The sequence below is a fragment of the Rattus norvegicus genome, chromosome 19 (assembly GCF_021556685.1).
Source record: "Rattus norvegicus strain SHRSP/BbbUtx chromosome 19, alternate assembly SHRSP_T2T, whole genome shotgun sequence".
NCBI lineage: Eukaryota > Metazoa > Chordata > Mammalia > Rodentia > Muridae > Rattus > Rattus norvegicus.
The window spans coordinates 26,086,160-26,106,329 of NC_141552.1; the positions used below are offsets into that span (position 1 = coordinate 26,086,160).

At 42.4% G+C, this 20,170-nt stretch overlaps 1 protein-coding gene and 1 long non-coding RNA gene across 2 annotated transcripts; both read right to left on the reverse strand.

Moving 5' to 3' along the window:
- LOC147999259 (uncharacterized) lies at positions 1-3,450 on the reverse strand. Its single transcript, XR_015643916.1, has 3 exons — positions 3,346-3,450; positions 798-2,343; positions 1-170 (listed from the first exon to the last, which is right to left on the reverse strand). It is a non-coding gene; the product is annotated as an uncharacterized LOC147999259 (long non-coding RNA).
- Positions 3,451-14,012: 10,562 nt separating this feature from the next.
- LOC147999260 (disks large homolog 5-like) lies at positions 14,013-17,972 on the reverse strand. Its single transcript, XM_087596348.1, has 6 exons — positions 17,828-17,972; positions 16,636-16,795; positions 16,026-16,169; positions 15,226-15,392; positions 14,401-14,506; positions 14,013-14,280 (listed from the first exon to the last, which is right to left on the reverse strand). The coding sequence occupies exons 1-5, from the start codon at positions 17,952-17,954 to the stop codon at positions 14,442-14,444; spliced, it is 663 nt and encodes a 220-aa protein (XP_087452474.1). The 5' UTR covers positions 17,955-17,972; the 3' UTR covers positions 14,013-14,280; positions 14,401-14,441.
- Between the last annotated feature and the right edge of the window lie 2,198 nt (positions 17,973-20,170).

The window sequence follows — 20,170 nt, forward strand, 5'->3', positions numbered from 1 at the left end:
TGGGGTCTGGCGGTTTCTGGTCTTCTCCTATTCATATTTATCGTTCTGTTCAATTCAATCAAATATTTCTGTATCAGTGCACAATCAATCTGTACCACCTTGCTCTCCTGCATAGATGTGACGAAGTTCTTCATACATGTGTTCTCCATCAGGAGCGGCTGAGCAGGTTACTGGAAATACATTCTGCATAGTAAGATCTTGCTGCCCCTTTCTCCCATTCCTACTTCCAAGTTCCACTAACAACCCTAGAACCCATATACCCATGAAGACGTAGAATACATCTTGATACATATAAGGCTGCTGCAGAAACAGGAAAGAGCCAATTCAGGGAAGAAGAAAATTTTTATGGCCCAAGCATCAAATAGGGTCCAAATCTCTCAAAAAGAACATGGATCTACATCTATCCATGAAAGCCCAATGCATGGGGGCAACATCAATTAGTACTGGGCCAACACCCTCAAAGGAGGTCCGTAGAACCAAGAGAAGGTCATTCTAACCATGTGGTCCACGCACTGAGTTTTGTAAAACCTGGTATGACCCCAGAGGCCCAGGTCAGCCTAAAACCTTCTTCTGACTTCAATCAGTGCTGTTCTATCTAGAGCCTTCTGAAGATGCCTAGACAATCCTGGGATGAGTAACAGTCTTTTTTGGAACTGAAAACTGAGTCCTAATGACCCTGGCACACTGATGTGTAAACAGCACAAGAGATAGAATCACAGCTGAAGACCATCCAATCCAGAACAAAGAAATCAGAAATGGCCATTCCACAGGTGATAGCCTTTCTGACCAGGACTTACCTAGAGAAGGTAATCTCCTTCTTCAGCTTGTGGCTATTCTCATGGATCTCAGTGTTTTCCATCTCTAAGTTGTGCAGAATTGACATGACCACCTCCTCCATTCTCTCCAGGTCTTCATAATATGGATTTGGCCTGAAGTGGGGTCTGGCCCCAAATGATAGAATACAGCAAACATCAGCATTTAGGAATATATGAACTTAGGGTGGGTCCTGTACTACCCCAGCCCTGGAAGGACACCTTCTGAATTCTATATATTGGGATCTTCTTCAGCTTCAGAAACTTGTTATTCTGGGGCCAGGACACCGGAAGCTCAGCATCCAGATGGAGGGTTCCATGGCTCCCTTTGTTCAATACAGAAGACTGGACCTGGAGTCAAGACAGTTATGTTATCAAAAGCCTCAGCCACAGCTCTTCCGGGTACTCCCCTACACACCCAGAAAATGTGATTTGATTTTTCCTGTTTTGACAACAGGAATTATTCATTCTGAATAACTAATAGTGTAGAGACAGGCATTACACATAATTATGGAGTTGAGATCACATCTGGCCACAAAATAATAATCTGCCCAATGGATACAACTGTACAGACAAATGTGACCACACAGTCAAAGAACTGTGCTGTTGACAGTGGGGCTCCCAGAACAAAGCACTCACATCTCCACGAAAGTGTAGCATGGGTAAATACTCAGGCTAAGACATAGACCCGTAGACTCAAATTTGGAGGGAAATATAAACATATAAATGTTATACATATGCATTTGAATGTGTGCACATGCACATACACAGACTGAGACACAGCCACAAATAAAGAGAAATGTAAACAGAGAAAGAGAAATATGGAAACAGAGAGCACTGTGAGAACCAGGAGAAATGCATGCACCATTGCTGTCTCAGAGGGCAAGACACACAGACAAAAACAAACAGGCCTGAGCCTGAGACCTTCTAGTCAAGCATTGAGATGAACCCCCTCAGGCTGCTGCCTGGATCTTCCACCACTCAGTCCCCTGCCTAGCAAGTACAGAGACTCACCATAAACTGACTGCAATTACAATCTTGCAAAGCCACCAGCTGTCAAGGGCTTTGCAAATGCACACTGGGCACTCACTCTCCCTGACTTTATCCCCGAATTCTTCATTCAGACCACAAGTTCTGCTTTTCAATAAATGGAAGCAGATGAGTCCATTTTCCATCTGGCTCCTCAGGAAGGGTCAGGTTCTGAATCTCCTCTATATGGGAGGTGAGGTTTAAAAAGGGGTCGTTACAGAGACACAGCTTTCTAGAACCCAAAACCTTAAAAGGATAAGATGAAGGAGACATTGAACACCCAGGAATGGAACAAGAGCGTTTGGAGCGATTCATACCTGTTCTTCATGGATCTCTCTGTCACAAACATCAGGCAATCTCTCAGGTCGTTTCGCTCCTCTGTAATGAGCTGCAGCTCTTTAATCCACCTCTTATTTTCCTTCTTGGCCTGCTTCTTGCTTAGCTCAGTTCCAGTGGATGATGTTTCTCTCCCAGCGACTGTAGGTAGAAGGACACAGTGAACCTGCATGGGGAGAATGCATAGAGTGTACATAGACCACAGTGAGGCCTAAACAGGAGAACAAGCCTGGAACCCAGTGTCACTGCTAGACGATTGGTCGATGCTTAAGAGGCCTCCTCAGGGGATCTCAGTTCTCCCACTACTCTATAGAGACCAAGAGATGTAAGCAGCCAGGTGTTCCCTATGCCGGACATCACGTGCTTACATGTACCACGGAGATGGCTTCTCCAGGATTATTATCAGCTGAACAGGGTACAGCTGGTTCAGGACCCTCACCCCTGTGGTTTCAGAACTCAGATGATAAATTCACCATTCACAAAACTTGAGTGATTGGAGACACTCAGATGTCCTACCTTGATACTCTAGGCCAATATCTTTGGATTTAAAACGCATTTCCAGGGAGGACATGGTCAACAGACTTATCAATTCCCCTGTTTGAAATACCAAACCCCGAAGTGCCATTGGGTTACAGGCTGAATCTTGGTCTACACATTCCAAATAGTTTTGGTATTTTAGAAAAATGTTTGTAACACACAACCTCTAATATATAAAGCTAACGATGACCCTGCAATTAGAAGAAATCAGAGAAGGTCTAAGAACATAAGATTATTGCCTGGAGCACAATTCTCCCCGTGTTCCTACTGTCAGATATCCACTGTATTTAAAGAAGCAATGATAGTGAAATACATTGCTGCCCTGTCTAAACTCAGAAAAGGTGGACCCTCCATGACTCCTGATGGTGTTATTATATCAATGTAACATAACAAATGAACTGAAAAGTAAAGACCAGAAGTTCACAGTATAATATCATTGGCCTTACCATATCCTCCCAGTGGGGATGGGGAAACTAAAGTTCTGAAATCCTGACTTTCAGGGATTGTGATATTCATGGAAATTCAATTCCTTTTCAGATGCTCCAGTTGTTGTGGCCCATTGCTAGAAAGGTCAGCTTAAGCCTGCAGCACCCCCTGACAGGAAGCTCAAAATACACTGCCCAGAACTTACTCAACATTCCCCAGAAGTGCTGTCTTTGTCCATCATTACTTTGAGACGAAAGGCCAGACTCCTTCACTCTAGTCTCTCCACAATCGACGTTCCCCCTCCCAAAACGGTTGCGAAGACAGGAAAACATGTCTTAGGGTGTAACCGCCAGACTCAGACTGAGAGAAACTAGGGCACTGGTTGTCACTACAACACTGGTGACATCACAGAGGATGCCAGAACTCTCTAGGAGACAATAGAATGTCCAAGAAGGGACAGCAGATGTCATGGGGAGCAGACTTTGCCTCCCTGCTAATGTTCTCCCTGTACTGAGCATAAGCAGAGGTGCCCTTTCCAGGAGACATTCCTGGGGCAGAGTCACTGAGCATCTCCTGCTTCCAAAGCCAAATTTTCCTCAAGGCTTGATTATAAAAACCTTAGTAATTCTTATGCATCTAAATGAATGTTTCCTTCCATATCTTGCCCCAAAATGTCTCATCCTAACTCAAATTGTCCTCATTCACCAATGTTAGCCATTAAAACTTCCTGAGATTTCACACCAGCTTGAATATGCAGTCAAAAGTTCTCCTGTCTCATTCTGTACAGGTGCTTTAAATCACATCAAGAAATAGTCTGCATGGTAGGTTACAACATGCGTGTGTATTAGGGGAACACTCATGAAGTCATGTGCTTAGCAATCGACAATTGCCAGAATATTCCTTAGGAGAAAGAGTTGATGACTTTATGGTGCTAGGAAAAGTGTGGAGACCAGTTGGCAGAGGAAAGTGCAATATTGGGACCACGAGTGAAGGGAACCTCATGCTGCTTATGGGGTTCTCTTCTCTTTACCAATGTTACCAAAGGAGCATTGCTCACAGGCCTGAGTAAGATACATCATGTGCTTTTATCAGAAAAATAAAATAGTCAAGAGATATAGGGGATGCACATAAACGGCTAAATGGTGCTTATCCTTTAAGTGGATAGAGCAAGGTCCCAGCACCTGTACACTGGGAAATGGCCACCCCACCAAACACAAAACCATCTATCATAGTAAATAATGAATACTTTATAGAATGCACACATTAACACTGATAGATCACTTCCGTAGTTCAAATTTTGGGGGCAAATTCATATAGCAACTTATATAGCAAAAAATAAGAAAGAAAGAGAAGAGAAAAAGTCAAAACAAAAAGCTCAAGCTTCTCTCTCATATGAGGACTGCAGGAAGTGTTATATGGTAGTCAGTTCTGATTAGGCCATTTTAGATAGAACAGTGCATAGTGACCCTTAATGTGATGGGCCCTATATAAAGATTTTTGCAATATTGGAATTTTAACAGACCTCAACCAGAACATACAGAAGAGGCAAGGATGTGATCACCATGTCCTTGCTCTCTATCAGGGTATTTTTCTGTGTCCTTGATTGTCAGGCATCTAACAGCAACAATCTGAAATAGCTGGTAGACATGGGAAAACGTGGCTAAAACTATAGTTGTGGGTTACACACCTCAACTGTCAAAGGCTAATGCTGTCCTCACAGTCCTTGGAGGCCACTCTTGTAAGCCTATGTATTGGAAAGTGGAAAGAGGTTCATCTGAGCTCAGAGTGAACCTGGCCAGCCAGGGAGAGGGCAACATGTGATACTTGAGATCCTGTCTAAAACCAGCACAGAAACCCACACTTCATTCAAAGCATCATCTACTAATTCTCGATTATCTACCATTCTCTCCCTACCAGCCGTTCAGTTTGGAATGGTAGAAAAAAAAACTGGAACTGATCTTTCTATTCTAAGGACCTTGATCTCTCTCTTTCCTTAGGTCCACATTAAGAGTGCATACAAATGGATACCACCATCTGAACATCTTAGTATTATCTACTCTGTATATGTAGCATAATACTGTGCCTATGACAGTCTCAAGCTTCCTTGAGTGTTGTTGCCCCATCAAGAAGTGTGATGTACTGAGGCCAATCCCCAGGGATCCTTTCAAGGGATTAGAAGAAAGCCATCAGAGATACTCCACTTCTTTGTCCTTAGATTAAATCAAGTTGACACAATATGAACCTGGTGGGCTATTTAACCATGCATCTTTCTTCCAACCCCTCTTTTCTGAGTTCAGTCCATGGCAGAATTCATTCCCCACCACCATAGATATTTCTTTGTATATTTCCACAAGAGCCAGGTTTCTTTCTCTTTTCTTAAATAGAATTAGTTGTAGTCAATCAACTGCTGCCCTATATGAGAAATGATTAGTATCTTTTGCAACTTACCACACAGTATTTGTGTATACAAGTACATTATTGGAAATCCAGCATTACTGAGGGATTGGAAACCAGCACTGTGGCCTTGCCTTTCTGTGCCTAGTCCTGGCTCACAGGCAGCAGGGGGCAGACCTTGAGTTCCTCTTCAGGGACAGAGTGATGTTGAGTGGGCACTGAGCAGGCAGAGAAACACAGCTGAGGCAGTTCCTTTCAGTTATCAAACACATCATCTCCTTCCCATCTTAAGGGCTACTGCTGAGGTCTTGCCCCCATACCTACCTTAATAGCAGCAAATTTGTTACACAGCAGCCAGCTCTTTCCTATTGTTCTGTAATATGCCTCCACATCATGGATGCCAAGAAACAAACTAAGAAAAACAAAAAAATCTGACATTGAACTGTGTGGTGCTGGTAACATACCTTCTTATGTTCTGTATGTTATGAGATTTGTTAATCTTAACAAGTTCCCCAACTATGAGTTTCACGTAGGACCCATTAGAATCCAAGAAAATAATAACCCTGAGTCAGGGCCATAGACAGCAGCATTTCCAGCACTTGTGCATGAGCCCATGTGGATCTTGCAATGAGCTGGGCCATAGCAATGTCCAGTACACAGTTGTGAGCTGTTGCTCTGGTTGAACTGTATTGGTGTGTGCATTCAATGAACTACACCTATTTAAATGAATTCAGTGTTGGTGTGGTTTGAATCCAGAACCCTTGACACCAAATCTTCCCTTCAGCAGCATTTAGGAGAAGAAGCTAAGGTCAGGAGAGGTGACATCTTGCCATAAGTTATGTGACAAGAGGGATGGTGAATGATCCCTTGTGATAAGAATCAAGGTTTCCTCTGTGGTACTTAGGTCTATACTGGCCCTGTGCAACAGCTTCAAGAACCCATTTCTGATTTCCCTTGGGATTCCCTTGATGATGCACTCAGACAGGATTGGAAACAACCAAAATGGTAGTCAGACTTGATTTAAAAAGTGTAGGGAACACTGCAAACTCACGTTTCAGGATATTTGATTACATTGTAAGCCCCATGATTTTGTTATTTACTTAAAAGAAAATATATGTCTGGTGGTGTAGGTCAGCACTAACACAAACATTTACCTCTAGAGCTTGTTGGTTTTTATTGATAGAGAAACTGCACAGAATTGCTATAGGGACCTGTGTCTTAGGTCTGTTTCCCTAGTATATCCTCTACATCTCTCATGATGGTGATCCTGTTTCTGGCTAACTGTATGTCTGTTTACTGGGGAATTGAGTTTAGTGACATGCAAATATTATTTTTTTTTTTTTTGGTTCTTTTTTTCGGAGCTGGGGACTGAACCCAGGGCCTTGTGCTTCCTAGGTAAGCGCTCTACCACTGAGCTAAATCCCCAGCCCCCGATTATTTAAAACTATGTATTAAATTTTGTCATTTTGTTAATTTTTGTGGTTTTTATTGGCTTCTTTTGATTGACTGTCACAGTTTTATTAAATTATTTCCTGTTTCCTCTGGCATTTTATCCTTCCCTTCAAACTAAAGTAATCCTTTTAGGATCCTCTACAGCGCTGTCTTACTGGTTATACACATTGTGTTAAATTTATGTGTACTATGCCCTAATCAGCACAGTAGCTGGGCAGCTGCCTGCCCTCCATGGTATCAGATCTACTTTCCAAACAATAACGCTCATCTCTTACTGACTGTGTAGCATCTTGGCTGCTCTTTGTTCCACTTGGACAGCCCTCAGGGCCAGGCTCTCCTCTCCCTTAACCCATGGCTGCTGTCCTCTTCCTCTCTCTTCTCCATAACACTCGTTCTTCCTTTATTCTTTGGCAGCTTCTTCTTCCTTCTTCCCTCCTCATGATCCTCTCTAGCAAAGCCCTCAAAGCTCACCTCCCCCATCTCTCTGCTGTGCAGCTGTTGGCTGTTGGCTTCTTTATAATCACAGTTAACTGGGAGCAGGGTCAGCTTCTTTGGGGTTAACCAGTCTTGAGTTCCACAAATTAGCATTAAATACAAGCAGAATTAGACCAATACACTACAGGGATTTCTTTAGTTTTGTTTTGGTGTCAGTTTTCTTTTACCTTTTCACTTTCTATTTTATTTTCGGCTATTTTTTTATTAATTGGTTATTTTATTTATTTATATTTCAAATGTTTTCCCTCTTTCCAGACTCCCCTCATCAAATCTTACATCCCATTTCTGCTCAGCTTTGCCTATATGACAGTGTTCCCCCACCCACACATACCCATTCCCACCTCACACCTCTAGGATCTCCTTTTGGTGGGGCAACAGGCCTCAGGGTAGTCAATGGCCTCCCACCACATGGATTCCACTTAAGTCACTCCTCTTCTACACAGTTACCTAGAACCATAGACCCATCCTTGTATGCACTTTGGCTGGCTGTTTTGTCCCTAGGAGCTGGGGGGTTGGTAACAGAGGGTCTGGTTAGATATTAAAGACCAATAGTTGCTGCTTTCTCCTCTTTTTCTGGTTTTGGGGAAATTATGTTTGTGTGCTTCTCTTTTTTTTTTTAAATTATTGTGAGGTGATTAATTTCTTGGTTTTGTTCTTGGGTATAGTTTAGCTCATTTTCTTGGAGTTTTCCTCCTATTGTCCTCGGTTATGCTTTCTTAGAGAAAAAATATTGTTTAAATTTGGATTTGTCATAAAATGTCTTGGTTTCTCCATTCGTGCTGATTGCGAATTATGCTGGGTATAAGAACCTGGGTCTGCATTACATCTGTCCAGGATTTTTGGCTTTTTGAGTCTCCGTTGTGCAGTCTGGTGTAAATCAGATAGGTCTGAATTCATTTGTTACTGGATATTTATACCTTACCCCGTATTATATTCTTTCTTTTATGTGTGCATGTAGTGTTTTAATTATTATGTGAATGGAGGAAATTTTTCTGGTTAAATTAATTTGCGTTCTGTAGGCTTGCTGTACCTTTATGGCCTTTTATTTCTTTACCTTATGGAAGTTTTCTGCTATGATTTGCTGAAGATGTTTACTGGACCTATGAACTGGAAATCTCAATTCTCTTCTATGTCTCTTATCCTTATGTTTGGACTTTTAATTGTGTCCTGACATCCATGGATGTTTGAATTCAAAAAATCATACATATTTATCTGAGATGGGTGTTTTGTGCTTTGTTAGTGACCTCCTTGACCCCAACTCTTCCATTTAGGAGCACGTTGGATAATGAGACATGGTCAGCAATGGTGAATTCTTGCCATAAACTATATGAAAATAGGGAGGTGACTTTATGTGTGTCAAGTATCAGTAGTCTCCTGGGTAGTTTTGGTCCCCGGTTGGCTGTATGCAACAGTTTCAAAAGCCCAGGATTGATGTTCCTTGGGATTCCCATGGTGATGAACACAGACATGACAGAAAAAGACCAGAATACACAGGATAGTACTTGACTTATGTAATAGAGAGAACATTACTAAGTTATGTTACAAAATATTTGATCACACTGTGATCACCCTGAATGTATTATTTAATGAAAAAGTATTGTGTGGTATAGCATCGCCAGGGCACAGACATTTAATGCAAGAGCTCTTTGTTTACTGTGAACATGGACTTTATTACTGTTCAGCTCACCTACCTCACACCTTTACTGCAAAGCTAAAGGGCACTTAGGTCTAGAGCAGATCAAGGCACAACTTGATAGGAAATGAAGATAAGTAGGGCAATGGAAAGTCTTTGAGTTGAAGGATTTTTAAGAAAGCGTGCAGAGGGAGCTACAATGCCCTTCTTCTGGGGGAACAGTGAATTAGGAAGGACAGTTGGGAGCTTTACGTGAATTCAGCATCTGACTCCTGAGACTTCATTGGTAAAATTGATGTCTGGAAATTTTGTGTTGTAAAACAACACATTGGCTCTGCAGCTTTTGGCAATGCCCATGGACAGAGAGATCACAGCAGCTGGGGACAATCTGAAAGGAAATCAGGTTTTCTTAAGTCACCTGAGAAGTCCTCAAGGAGACAGGAAAGAATGGGTAGCACCATAAGAGAAGGTTTTAGGATCTCGTACAGTGCTACTCTAGATGCCTTGAAAATAGAAGCAGAAAATGTAAAACTAAATGACTTCCAGGAATTAGCTCATTTCTGTTTATGATTATTTCATATTGGCACTTTATACTTGATTTTTTTTAATTTAAAACAAGATCCTTTGGTTTTAATTCAAGGCTCTCTTGGAATCACAAAACCCTTACAACCCCTGTATGTCTCCTGACATCTAACACTATGGGGCTCGAGATTCTACTTTTAAATGCATCACCATCGAGAGCTTCCATTTAACCAGCAGGGTCCATGCCAGGCAGACACTGAGCAGGTTGTATGTTCTGTTAATCTCCACAACAACCCAATTCAGCAGAAACACCCCCATTTTACAGGTGAAGAAACCACAGCTCAAAGCAAATGAGTATCAGGGTCCCCTCAGTCTCACTGACTGTCACTTAGACCCACATCCTTCTCTGTACAGGGAAGCCATGGGCCTGATGTGGCTGTGCAAGCTGACTCTGCTGAGATGATCAATGCTATTCTTGACCCTGGGAGAATTTAAGACAAGGTGACCCACAGACTCCTGGGATAGATTCTGCCTCTGGTTCCTAAGGTAGGACACAGTATCCCTTGCCATGGGTCTCTACTCACATGAGGAGTCTGCTCCCATGTGTCAGCTTCTATGGCAGTGGTTCAAATCCCTCCTACTGATGCAACCCTTTAATACAGCTCTTCATGCTTGGTGACCCCCAGCACAAAATTATTCCATTACTACTTCATAACAAATATTGCTACTCTTATAAATTATAATATCTGATATAAATTTGTGAGTGGTTTCACCCCACAGGTTTAGAAACATTGCTATATATATATATATATATATATATATATATATATATATATATAATTTTTTTTTGAGAAGCCTTCATCTGAGGAGGACCTGATGCAGGTGTGAGAGCAGAGACATCCTGACATAGTGACAAGTTTAGGAGGCCCAAGGCTGCTTGACTTAATGGCAACAGAGATTTTTGGCTGAAGGCACAATCTGAAATCACTGTCCCCAGGACATTTCTTACCTCAGTTTTCCCCCATTACACGGTGTGTCTGCTTGGACATGTCTGTCCAGGAAGCCAGTCCCCGTCGTCTCTGATACAGACAGAATGCTAAAGGTGAGAATGCTTTCCCTCTGTTCGCCCCAGTCACTTCTATAGAAGTGAGTTCAAATCCCCTGTGGGTAAATGTGTGTCTCACATAGTGTGTGAGACTTGAAATTCATCCATTTGAGTTGACAAAAAACAACTCTCACTTCAGATTTACAGCTGACCAACACTTAGTTTCAGGAGAATGAAGAAGCTGGCCAGGCCTGCAGAGTCAGATCCCCTCCCTGCCTGGGACAACCCCACCCACAGCAGACTTCATCTTCACCAGCAGCTGTTATCAGAAAATCTGACCTTAAGGTTCTGAAGTCCACATATGCACAAACCCTAACGTTGTTAGATGGCGGATATGGGGTTTTTCTCCCATTTAAAATTATTCGGGCCTCTTCTCTCCCCTGAGATGCACTCTGTTCTCTCAGGTCTGTTGGTCCTGGAAGGACCTCGGTTCAACTGAAGGCCTGGGAGGGAGGAGGAGGACCTTTTGTTGTAGGAATGAGCATGGATCAAGAATGTAGCCCCATTGTGACAGGGCAACTAAGCTCCAGAAAATCTTTCCCAGTCACAGACCTGGGTCATGTGGGAGCCTACACTGTTTCATAAGAAGAGCTGGTTGCTTTCTCCTGGAAGAAGCACTTGGGGGTTGACTGTCACTTCTGAACCTTCTGTTCTAAGTCACTTCTCAGAAGGGGCACTTTGCTCTGACTTCTCCATGGGACCCACACAGCATTGGGAGTGGAGGATCCTATGGAGTTGCAGCTCTGAGCTGGGAGGGGTAGCTCTCACACTATCTTGAAGAAGCCTGTTTTCACAGCTGATCTGGATCTGAGGAACAGGTGGTTTTAAAGAAGCATGTGAAAGCATCTCCTGCAGGAGAGCTCACTATGCAGGGAAAGTCACACAGGATAGGGAAAAATGGCTTCCCAACTTCCCCAGGGCACTCAAACCAGGGAGGATTGTTGAATTTGTTCGTTGTCTATTGTTATATCCCCCTTTTATTTCTAATTTTGTCATTTAGGTATTGTCTCTCTGGTGTATAGTTTGTTTGAGGAAGAGGTTGTCTCTCTGGTGGACCTTCTCAACAAAAAAAAAAAAAAAAAAAAAAAAGCAAGCAAGCAAACAAACAAACAAACAAAAAACCAACACACAGCTCGTGGTTCCCTTGACTCTTTGTATTTTTCTCTTTGTTTGTAATTGATTGATTTGATTTGAGCCTTGAATTTATTTCCTGCTGTCAAATCCTACCAGACACTCTATAAGATGAGGCTTTGCCTCACCTTGGTAAAATTAGCATGTAATAAATGAAGCTTTTGCTGCTCTCTCCAGTGGGGATGACATCACAATCTCACTGCAAACCATGCACACCCGGTTTAGGTTGTATTAAAGTAGCCACCATTTCAGTGCTCCCTGCAAGGTGCCATGGGGCAGTAGTAACATGAGTCTGCATGCAGCTGGACAGTTTCTACTATGGACCCTTCCCCATACAAACACACACACACACACACACACACACACACACACACACACACTTTACTGACATGGTGCATATTCTTTGCACACCAAAAATAAAGTGAGCTATAATGAAAACAGATCAATAATTGAATCAATGGAGGGAGCTGTGGGGAAGCTGGGGCTTAGAGTTACTTAAAGGCCCTATGCAGGCTCTCCTTTTGTTGGGGGAGAAATTTCAAGTGCAATTTCGTTCTTTATTTTTTTTTCTCTAAAGCACAGAGGGCTAGGGTGGATCACAGGGCTTTGAGCATGTTCGGCAAGTGCAGTCACACTGAATTAAATCCTAGGGCTGGGACCTATTAATCTTCTACAGAATTACAGAGCAGCCTGGATGAAGACTCTCAGCTGAAAAGGTGGACATCTCAAGACAGGCACTGGACAATGGCTGACAGACTTGACTGAAGACTGGAAATGTTTTGCTATCTCATAGGAAAAGAAGGCCCCTCATACCACATTGTACTCTAAGGACAGTTTATTCAGGTTAGGCATGACATGAACTATTGTCTAAGGTCACAGATGTCAGCACAAAGTATCCAAGGTGTTGTATGCCAATGGTAGCATCAACAGAACAAAGCACACAGTGTCATGAAGACATAAATCATGAGTATGTGTAGCAAGACCCAGGCCTCTTCCAGGTTCTTAGATAGTAACTGAGAACCTCAAATACGGTAGTGATGTGATAGTGTGGGGTGAATCTAGTTACAACTAGCTTCTATATTGACACAGATGATTCTTTTTGTGTCATGTTCAGCTTATAATGAATGACTAGACCTAAGCATGAGAATAACCAAATACTACATTGCTTCTCTAGCTGCTGAGCTTTTAAAGCCCTGGGGTGACAGCAAGTTTTTGTGGACATTCTGGATTGCTCCTTCTGTACTTTAACTCTGTGAGTCACCTCCACTCTCAGTAAGTTAGTTCAATTCCATAAATTGGAAATCAGTCACCTGGAAAAAATATATTCTCAATATGATCCCAGTTTGGCCATGGAAAAAGGGTAGCTTGAACTGCCCAACCTAGGTTCTGGGCCTGCACAGGCCTGCTCTCCAAAAGAAACCTGTGTTCACAGCTATGGGAAGCATTCACTATGTATGCTCTTGAGGTTTCTCCCTAAACTGCTTAGATTAAGATACGTTTCTTGCTATCAATAGAACACAATATGCCAAGCTGGCTTACAGGATCTAGTTTCTATTCTGTATTTTATCAGATGTGCATAATACATATGGTCATCATTGATAACAGGTGAAAGATCTGCTCTAATATGAAAACTAAGTGGTGCTGGAGGATGATCCTGACCCACAATGAGGAGTGGGAACACCAGAGCTCTGTAGGGATGCCTGGCAAGCTAACACATTGAGCATGTCGGCTCAGTAAGTTCCCTGTGAATACACATCTCCTGAGATCTCTCTATTTAATCATAGGTGATCTTGTCCACCTAATACAGCACCTCCTGTGGAATAACAAAAGCCACCTGCAGGAGCTGTGGTGATGACTCACAGGGTAGAGCATCTGCTGCTCTCTCAGAAGAACCACAAGGACCCTAACATTTGGGTAAAGCATGTCAATGATTACATCATAAAGTGTGTGTCCGAGGAACAGCCACATTCTCCACACAAAAGACACTGTCACACTGGGTACACCTTGGTGACTTTGAATTCACTTATTAGCCCGGGCTCCATGGAACATGCAGAGATCCATCTGTAGCTTTCAGTTCTAGGTCCACAGGAAGGGACAGAACCCTTGAGTAAGAAAGATGGTCTTAAGAGTCAAGAGATAGAATTCAATTTTTATTCATAACAAATACATTTTTACAACAAAACAGGATTAAAATGAATAAAAATATTTAAAAATATTTTAAAGTAAAAATAGTAACAAGAACATATAAATATGAAACAACAAAAAGAAAACTTCAATTAAAATCATAACAAAAATATTTCTAAAAGCATATTCTTAAAGAATATTTAGAAGCACAGACGTATTGCTGTTTCTCCTCTAGCACACATAATGAAAGGCGGTCCCCCAAGTTGTCTCTCAAGTGCTGTTTTCTGAAGAAGAAAGTGAGTAAGACCTCAATCAGTCAGGCTGGCTTAGTGTTATATAAATTTAGGGTCTCTAAGAAATGACAAATTAACGCAGAGGATGAATACTCATCCAAAAAATGTTACCATTCAGGATGTTGGTCATCAGGGACTCCTGAGAAAGCAACTTATTCTTCAGGAAGCTCTCTTACTGGGGTGTGTCCAATTCCAGCTCTCTTGCACTTTCTGAGACCTGGGAGAGGAAGGCAGTTTTTCAGACACTGATTTGGTGGGGAAATGCAAGCCAGCTGTCAGAATGCTGCCTTCTACCACCTCAGTTCTATTGGACGGTCGACATGGACCTTTTAACTGATATCATTGTTGCCTACTCTGCAGGCAGGGCAAAATCTCCAGCAAGCCTCACAGTAATGTGGGCTGCCAATAGGGGACCCAGACTTATACCAGTGCAAACCAAGAACAGGGCAATGGCAAGAGACCTCATCGGGTTGCAGGAAGAAAGGAGATGTCCATATGTCACCAAGGATAAAGCCAATGACAAGTACTAATTTGACATTTGCACTTGGTTCTTATCACAAAGGCGCTTCCTACACAAGAGGTCACATGACCACAGAGTGTCAAAGGTTCAAGAACCAAGAAATTGTTCAAAACTCTACATAGGATACAATCTATCACATGGATATGCAATAATGAGATATGTTATTCATCTGTCACCATTTCTAGACTGCAGCTTCAAAAACAGGAGCAAAATATGCTTGCACAATAATTCAGTTTCTGAAAAGTGGTTAACTTCCTAGAATACTTGTGCATAGGCAGAGCAATGAACAATTCCATTACATGAGGTGGTTGGCTGGTTGTGAGTGTAAATTAGAAAGGTGGTAAGAGAAGCAAAGATGTATCAAATTGGCAAATTTTATCAGATATTGTTAAGCTAACACATCTGCTCGTCCCTACCTGATAATGCTGGTTCTGGCCGTTGATGGTCTTTATCTTTCTTGTTGAAGTCAACCAAATATTTCTGGTTCAGTGCACAATCAAGATGTACCTCCTTGTTCTCCTGCTTCAGTGGGACCAACTTCTTCCTACATGTGTTCTCCATCAGGAGCTGGCTGAGCAGGTTTCTGGAAATACAGTATGCATAGTAAGATCATGCTGGCCCTTTCTCCCATTCCTACTCCCAAGTCCCACTAACTATACCAGGTCCCAGATACCCATGAAGACTTAATAAAATGCATCTTGATACATATAAGGCTGCTGCACAAACCATAAAGAGTTAATTCGGGGAAGAATAAATTGTTTGCTTGGCCTGACACCAATTAGTGTCCACACCTCTGAGAAAGAACATGGATCTACAACTATCCATGAAAGCCCAATGCATGGGGCCAACATCAATTAGTAGTGGGCCAACACCCTCAAAGGAGGTCAGTAGAACCAAGAGAAGGTCATGCTAACCATGTGGTCCACGCACTGAGTTTTGTAAAACCTGGTGTGACACCATAGGTCCAGGGCAGCCTAATAACCTTCTGCTGACTTCAATCAGTACTGTTCTCTCTAGAGTCTTCTGAAGATGCCTAGACAATCCTGGGATGAGGAACAGTCTTTTATGGAACTGAAAACTGAGTCCTAATGACCCTGGCACACTGATGGGTAAATAGCACAAGAGATAGAACCAGAGCTGAAGACCATCCAATACAGAACAAAGAAAGTCAGAAATGGCCATTCCACAAGTGATAGCCTTTCTGACCAGGACTTACCTAGAGAAGGTAATCTCCTTCTTCAGCTTATGGTTGTTCTCATGGACCTCAGTGTTCTCCATCTCTAAGTTGTGCAGAATTGACATGACCGCCTCCTCCATTCTCTCCAGGTCTTCATAATATGGATTTGGCTTGAAGTGTGGCCTGGCCCCAAAATAGAATACAATGAACATCGGCATTTAGGAATATATGAACTCAGGGTGGGTCCTATATTACCCCAGGCTGCTGCCTGGATCTTCCAGCACTCAGTCCCCTGCCTAGCAAGTACAGAGACTCACCATAAACTCACTGCAATTACAATCTTGCATAGCCACCAGCTGTCAAGGGCTTTGCAAATGCACACTGGGAACTCACTCTCCCTGAATTTATCCCTGAATTCTTCATTCAGACCACAAGTTCTGCTTTTAAATAAATGGAAGCAGATGAGTCCATTTTCCATCTTGCTCCTCAGGAAGGGTCAGGTTCTGAATCTCCACTATATGGGAGGTGAGGTTTAGCACAGGGTGGTTAGGGAGGCACAGCTTTCTAGAACCCAAAACCTTAACAGGATAAGAAAAAGGTGACCTTGCAGACCCAGGAATGAAACAAGAGCATTTGGAGCGATTCATACCTGTTCTTCATAGATCTCTCTGTCAGAAACCTCAGGCGATCTCTCAGGTCATTTCTCTCCTCGGTAATGAGCTGCAGCTCTTTAATCAGCCTCTCCTTTTCCTTCATGGCCTGATTCTTGCTTAGATCAGTGCCAGGGGATGATGTTTCTCTCCCAGCGTCTGTAGGTAGAAGAACACAAGTTAACCTGCATGGGGAGAATGCATAGAGTGTTCATAGACCTCAGTGAAGCCTAAACAGGAGAACAAGCCAGGAACCCAGTGTCACTGCTAGGCGATTGGTCTATGCTTAAGAGGCCTCCTCAGGGGATCTCAGTTCTCCCACTACTCTATAGAGACCAAGAGATGTAAGCAGCCAGGTGTTCCCTATTCCGGACATCACGTGCTTACATGTACCATGGAGATGGCTTCTCCAGGATTATTGTCAGCTGAACAGGGTACAGCTTGGTTTCAGGACCCTCACTCCTGTGGCTTCAGAACTCAGATGATAAATTCACCATCCACAAAACTTGAGTGATTGTAGACACTCAGATGTCCTACCCTGATACTCTAAGCCAACAACTTTGGATTTAAAAGGCATTTCCAGGGAGGATGTGTTCAACAGACTTATCAGTGTCCCTATGTGAAATACCAAATGCCCCAGAAGTGCGAATAGGTTACAGGCTGAATCTTGGTCTACACGTTCCAAATAGTTTTGGTATGTAGAAAAATTTTTGTAACACACAACCTCTAATATATAAAGCAAACGATGACCATGCCAGTTAGAAGAAATCAGAGAAGGTCTAAGAACATAAGGTTATTGCCTGGAGCACAATCTCTCCCTGTTCTTACTGTCAGATATCCACTGTATTTAAAGAAGCAATGATAGTGATATACATTGCTGCCCTGTCTAAACTCAGAAAAGGTGGACCCTCCATGACTCCTGATGGTGTTATTATATCAATGTAACATAACAAATGAAGTGAAAAGTAAAGACCAGAAGTTCACAGGATAATAGCATTGGGCTTACCATATCCTCCCAGTGGGGATGGGGAAACTAAAGTTCTGAAATCCTTGACTTTAAGGAATTGTGATATTCATGGAAATTCAATTCCTTTTCAGATGCTCCAGTTGTTGTGGCCCATTGCTAGAAAGGTCAGCTTAAGCCTGCAGCCACCCTGGCAGGAAGCTCAAAATACACTGCCCAGAACTTACTCCACATTCCCCAGAAGTGCTGTCTTTGTCCATCATTACTTTGAGACGAAAGGCCAGACTCCTTCACTCTAGTCTCTCCAGAATCGACGTTCCCCCTCCCAAAACGCTTGCGAAGACGGGAAAACATGTCTTAGCTTGTAACTGCCAGACTCAGACTGAGAGAAACTAGGGCACTGGTTGTCACTACAACACTGGTGACATCACAGAGGATGCCAGAACTCTCTAGGAGACAATAGAATGTCCAAGATGGGACAGCAGATGTCATGGGGAGCAGACTTTGCCTTCCTGCTAATGTTCTCCCTGTACTGAGCATAAGCTGAGGTGCCCTTTCCAGGAGACTTTCCTGGGGCAGAGCCACTGAGCATCTCCTGCTTCCAAAGCCAAATTTTCCTCAAGGCTTGATTATAAAAAACCTTAGTAATTCCTATACATCTAAATAAATGTTTCCTGTCAAATCTTGCCCAAAAAATGTCTCACTAACTCAAATTGTCCACATTCACCAATGTTAGCCATTAAAACTTCCTGAGATTTCATACCCGCTTGAATATGCAGTCAAAAGTTCTCCTGTCTCATTCTGTACAGGTGCTTTATATCACATCAAGAAATAGTCTGCATGGTAGGTTACAACATGCGTGTGTATTAGGGGAACACTCATGAAGTCGTGTGCTTAGCAGTCGACAATTGCCAGAAAATTCCTTAGGAGAAAGAGTTGAAGTCTTTATGGTGCTAGGAAAAGTGTGGAGACCAGTTGGCAGAGGAAAATGCAATATTGGAGACACCAGTGAAGGGAACCTCATGCTGCTTGTGGGGTTCTGCTCTTTGCACCAATGTCGCCAAAGGAGCACTGCTCACAGGCCTGAGTAAGATATACCATGAGCTTTTATCAGAAAAATAAAATACACAAGAGATATAGAGGGTGGCACAGAAACGTCCAAAATGAGGGTATAAACATCATTAAGTGGATAGAGCAAGGTCCCAGCACCTGTACACTGGGAAATGGCCACCCCACCAAACACAAAAGCATCTATCATAGTAAAAAATGAATACTTTATAGAATGCACCCACTAACACTGATTGATCACATCTGTAGTTCAAATTTTGGGGGCAAATTCATGGCCTTAACTATCTTTGTCTCAACTTACATAGCAAAAAATAAGAAAGAATGAGAAAAGAAAAAGTCAAAACTAAAAGCTCAAGCTTCTCATATGAGGAGTGCAGGAAGTGTTATATGGGAGTCAGTTCTGATTAGGCCATTTTAGATAGAACAGTGCATAGTGACCCTTAATGTGATGGGCCCTATATAAAGATTTTTGCAAAATTGGAATTTTAACAAACCTCATCCAGAACGTACGGAAGAGGCAAAGATGTGATCACCATGTCCTTGCTCTCTATCAGGTTATTTTTCTGCATCGTTGATTGTCAGGCATATAACAGCAACAATCTGAAATAGCTGGTAGACATGGAAAAACATGGCTAAAACTATAGTTGTGGGTTACACACCTCAACTGTGAAAGGCTAATGCTGTCCGCACAGTCCTTGGAGGCCACTCTTATAAGCCTATTTATTGCAAAGTGAAAGGAGGTTTATCTGAGCTCAAAGTGATCCTGGCCAGCCAGGTAGAGGGCAACATGTGATACTTGAGACCCTGTTTTAAACCAGCACAGAAATCCACACTTCATTCAAAGCATCATCTACGAATTCTCGATTATTTACCATTCTCTCCCTACCAGTCGTTCTGTTTGGAATGGTAGAAAACAACTGGAACTGATCTTTCTATTTTAAGGACCTTGATCTCTCTTTTTTTAGGTCCACATTAAGAGTGCATACAAATGGACATCACCATCTGAACATCTTAGTATTATCTACTCTGTATATGTAGCATAATACTGTGCCTATGGAAATCTTAAGCTTCCTTGAGTGTAGTTGCCCCATCAAGAAGTGTGAAGTTCTGAGTTCAAACCCCAGTGATGCTTTAAAGGGTTAGAAGAAAGCCATCAGAGATACTCCACTTCTTTGTCCTTAGATTAAATCAAGTTGACACAATGTGAACCTGGTGGGCTATTTAACCATGCATCTTTCTCCCAACCCCACTTCCACGAGTTCAGTCCATGGCAGAATTCATCCCCCACCATCCTAGATATTTCTTTGTATATTTCTACAAGAGCCAGGTTTCTTTTTTTTAATAGAATTGGTTGTAGTCAATCAACTGCTGCCCTATGTGAGAAATGATTAGTATCTATTGCAACTTACCGCACTGTATTTGTGTATACAAGTACATTATTGGAAATCCAGCATTACTGAGGGATTGGAAACCAGTGCTGTGGCCTTGCCTTTCTGTGCCTC

Excerpts from the sequence above, each read along its gene's own strand:
- LOC147999260 (XM_087596348.1), bottom strand. The coding sequence starts at position 17,954 with ATGTTTTCCCGTCTTCGCAAGCGTTTTGGGAGGGGGAACGTCGATTCT. Across the intron at positions 15,393-16,025 it reads AAGGAGATTACCTTCTCTAG|AAACCTGCTCAGCCAGCTCC; the intron begins GTAAGTCCTGGT and ends CTGTATTTCCAG. Across the intron at positions 14,507-15,225 it reads GCCAGAACCAGCATTATCAG|GTCTCAGAAAGTGCAAGAGA; the intron begins GTAGGGACGAGC and ends TTCCTCTCCCAG.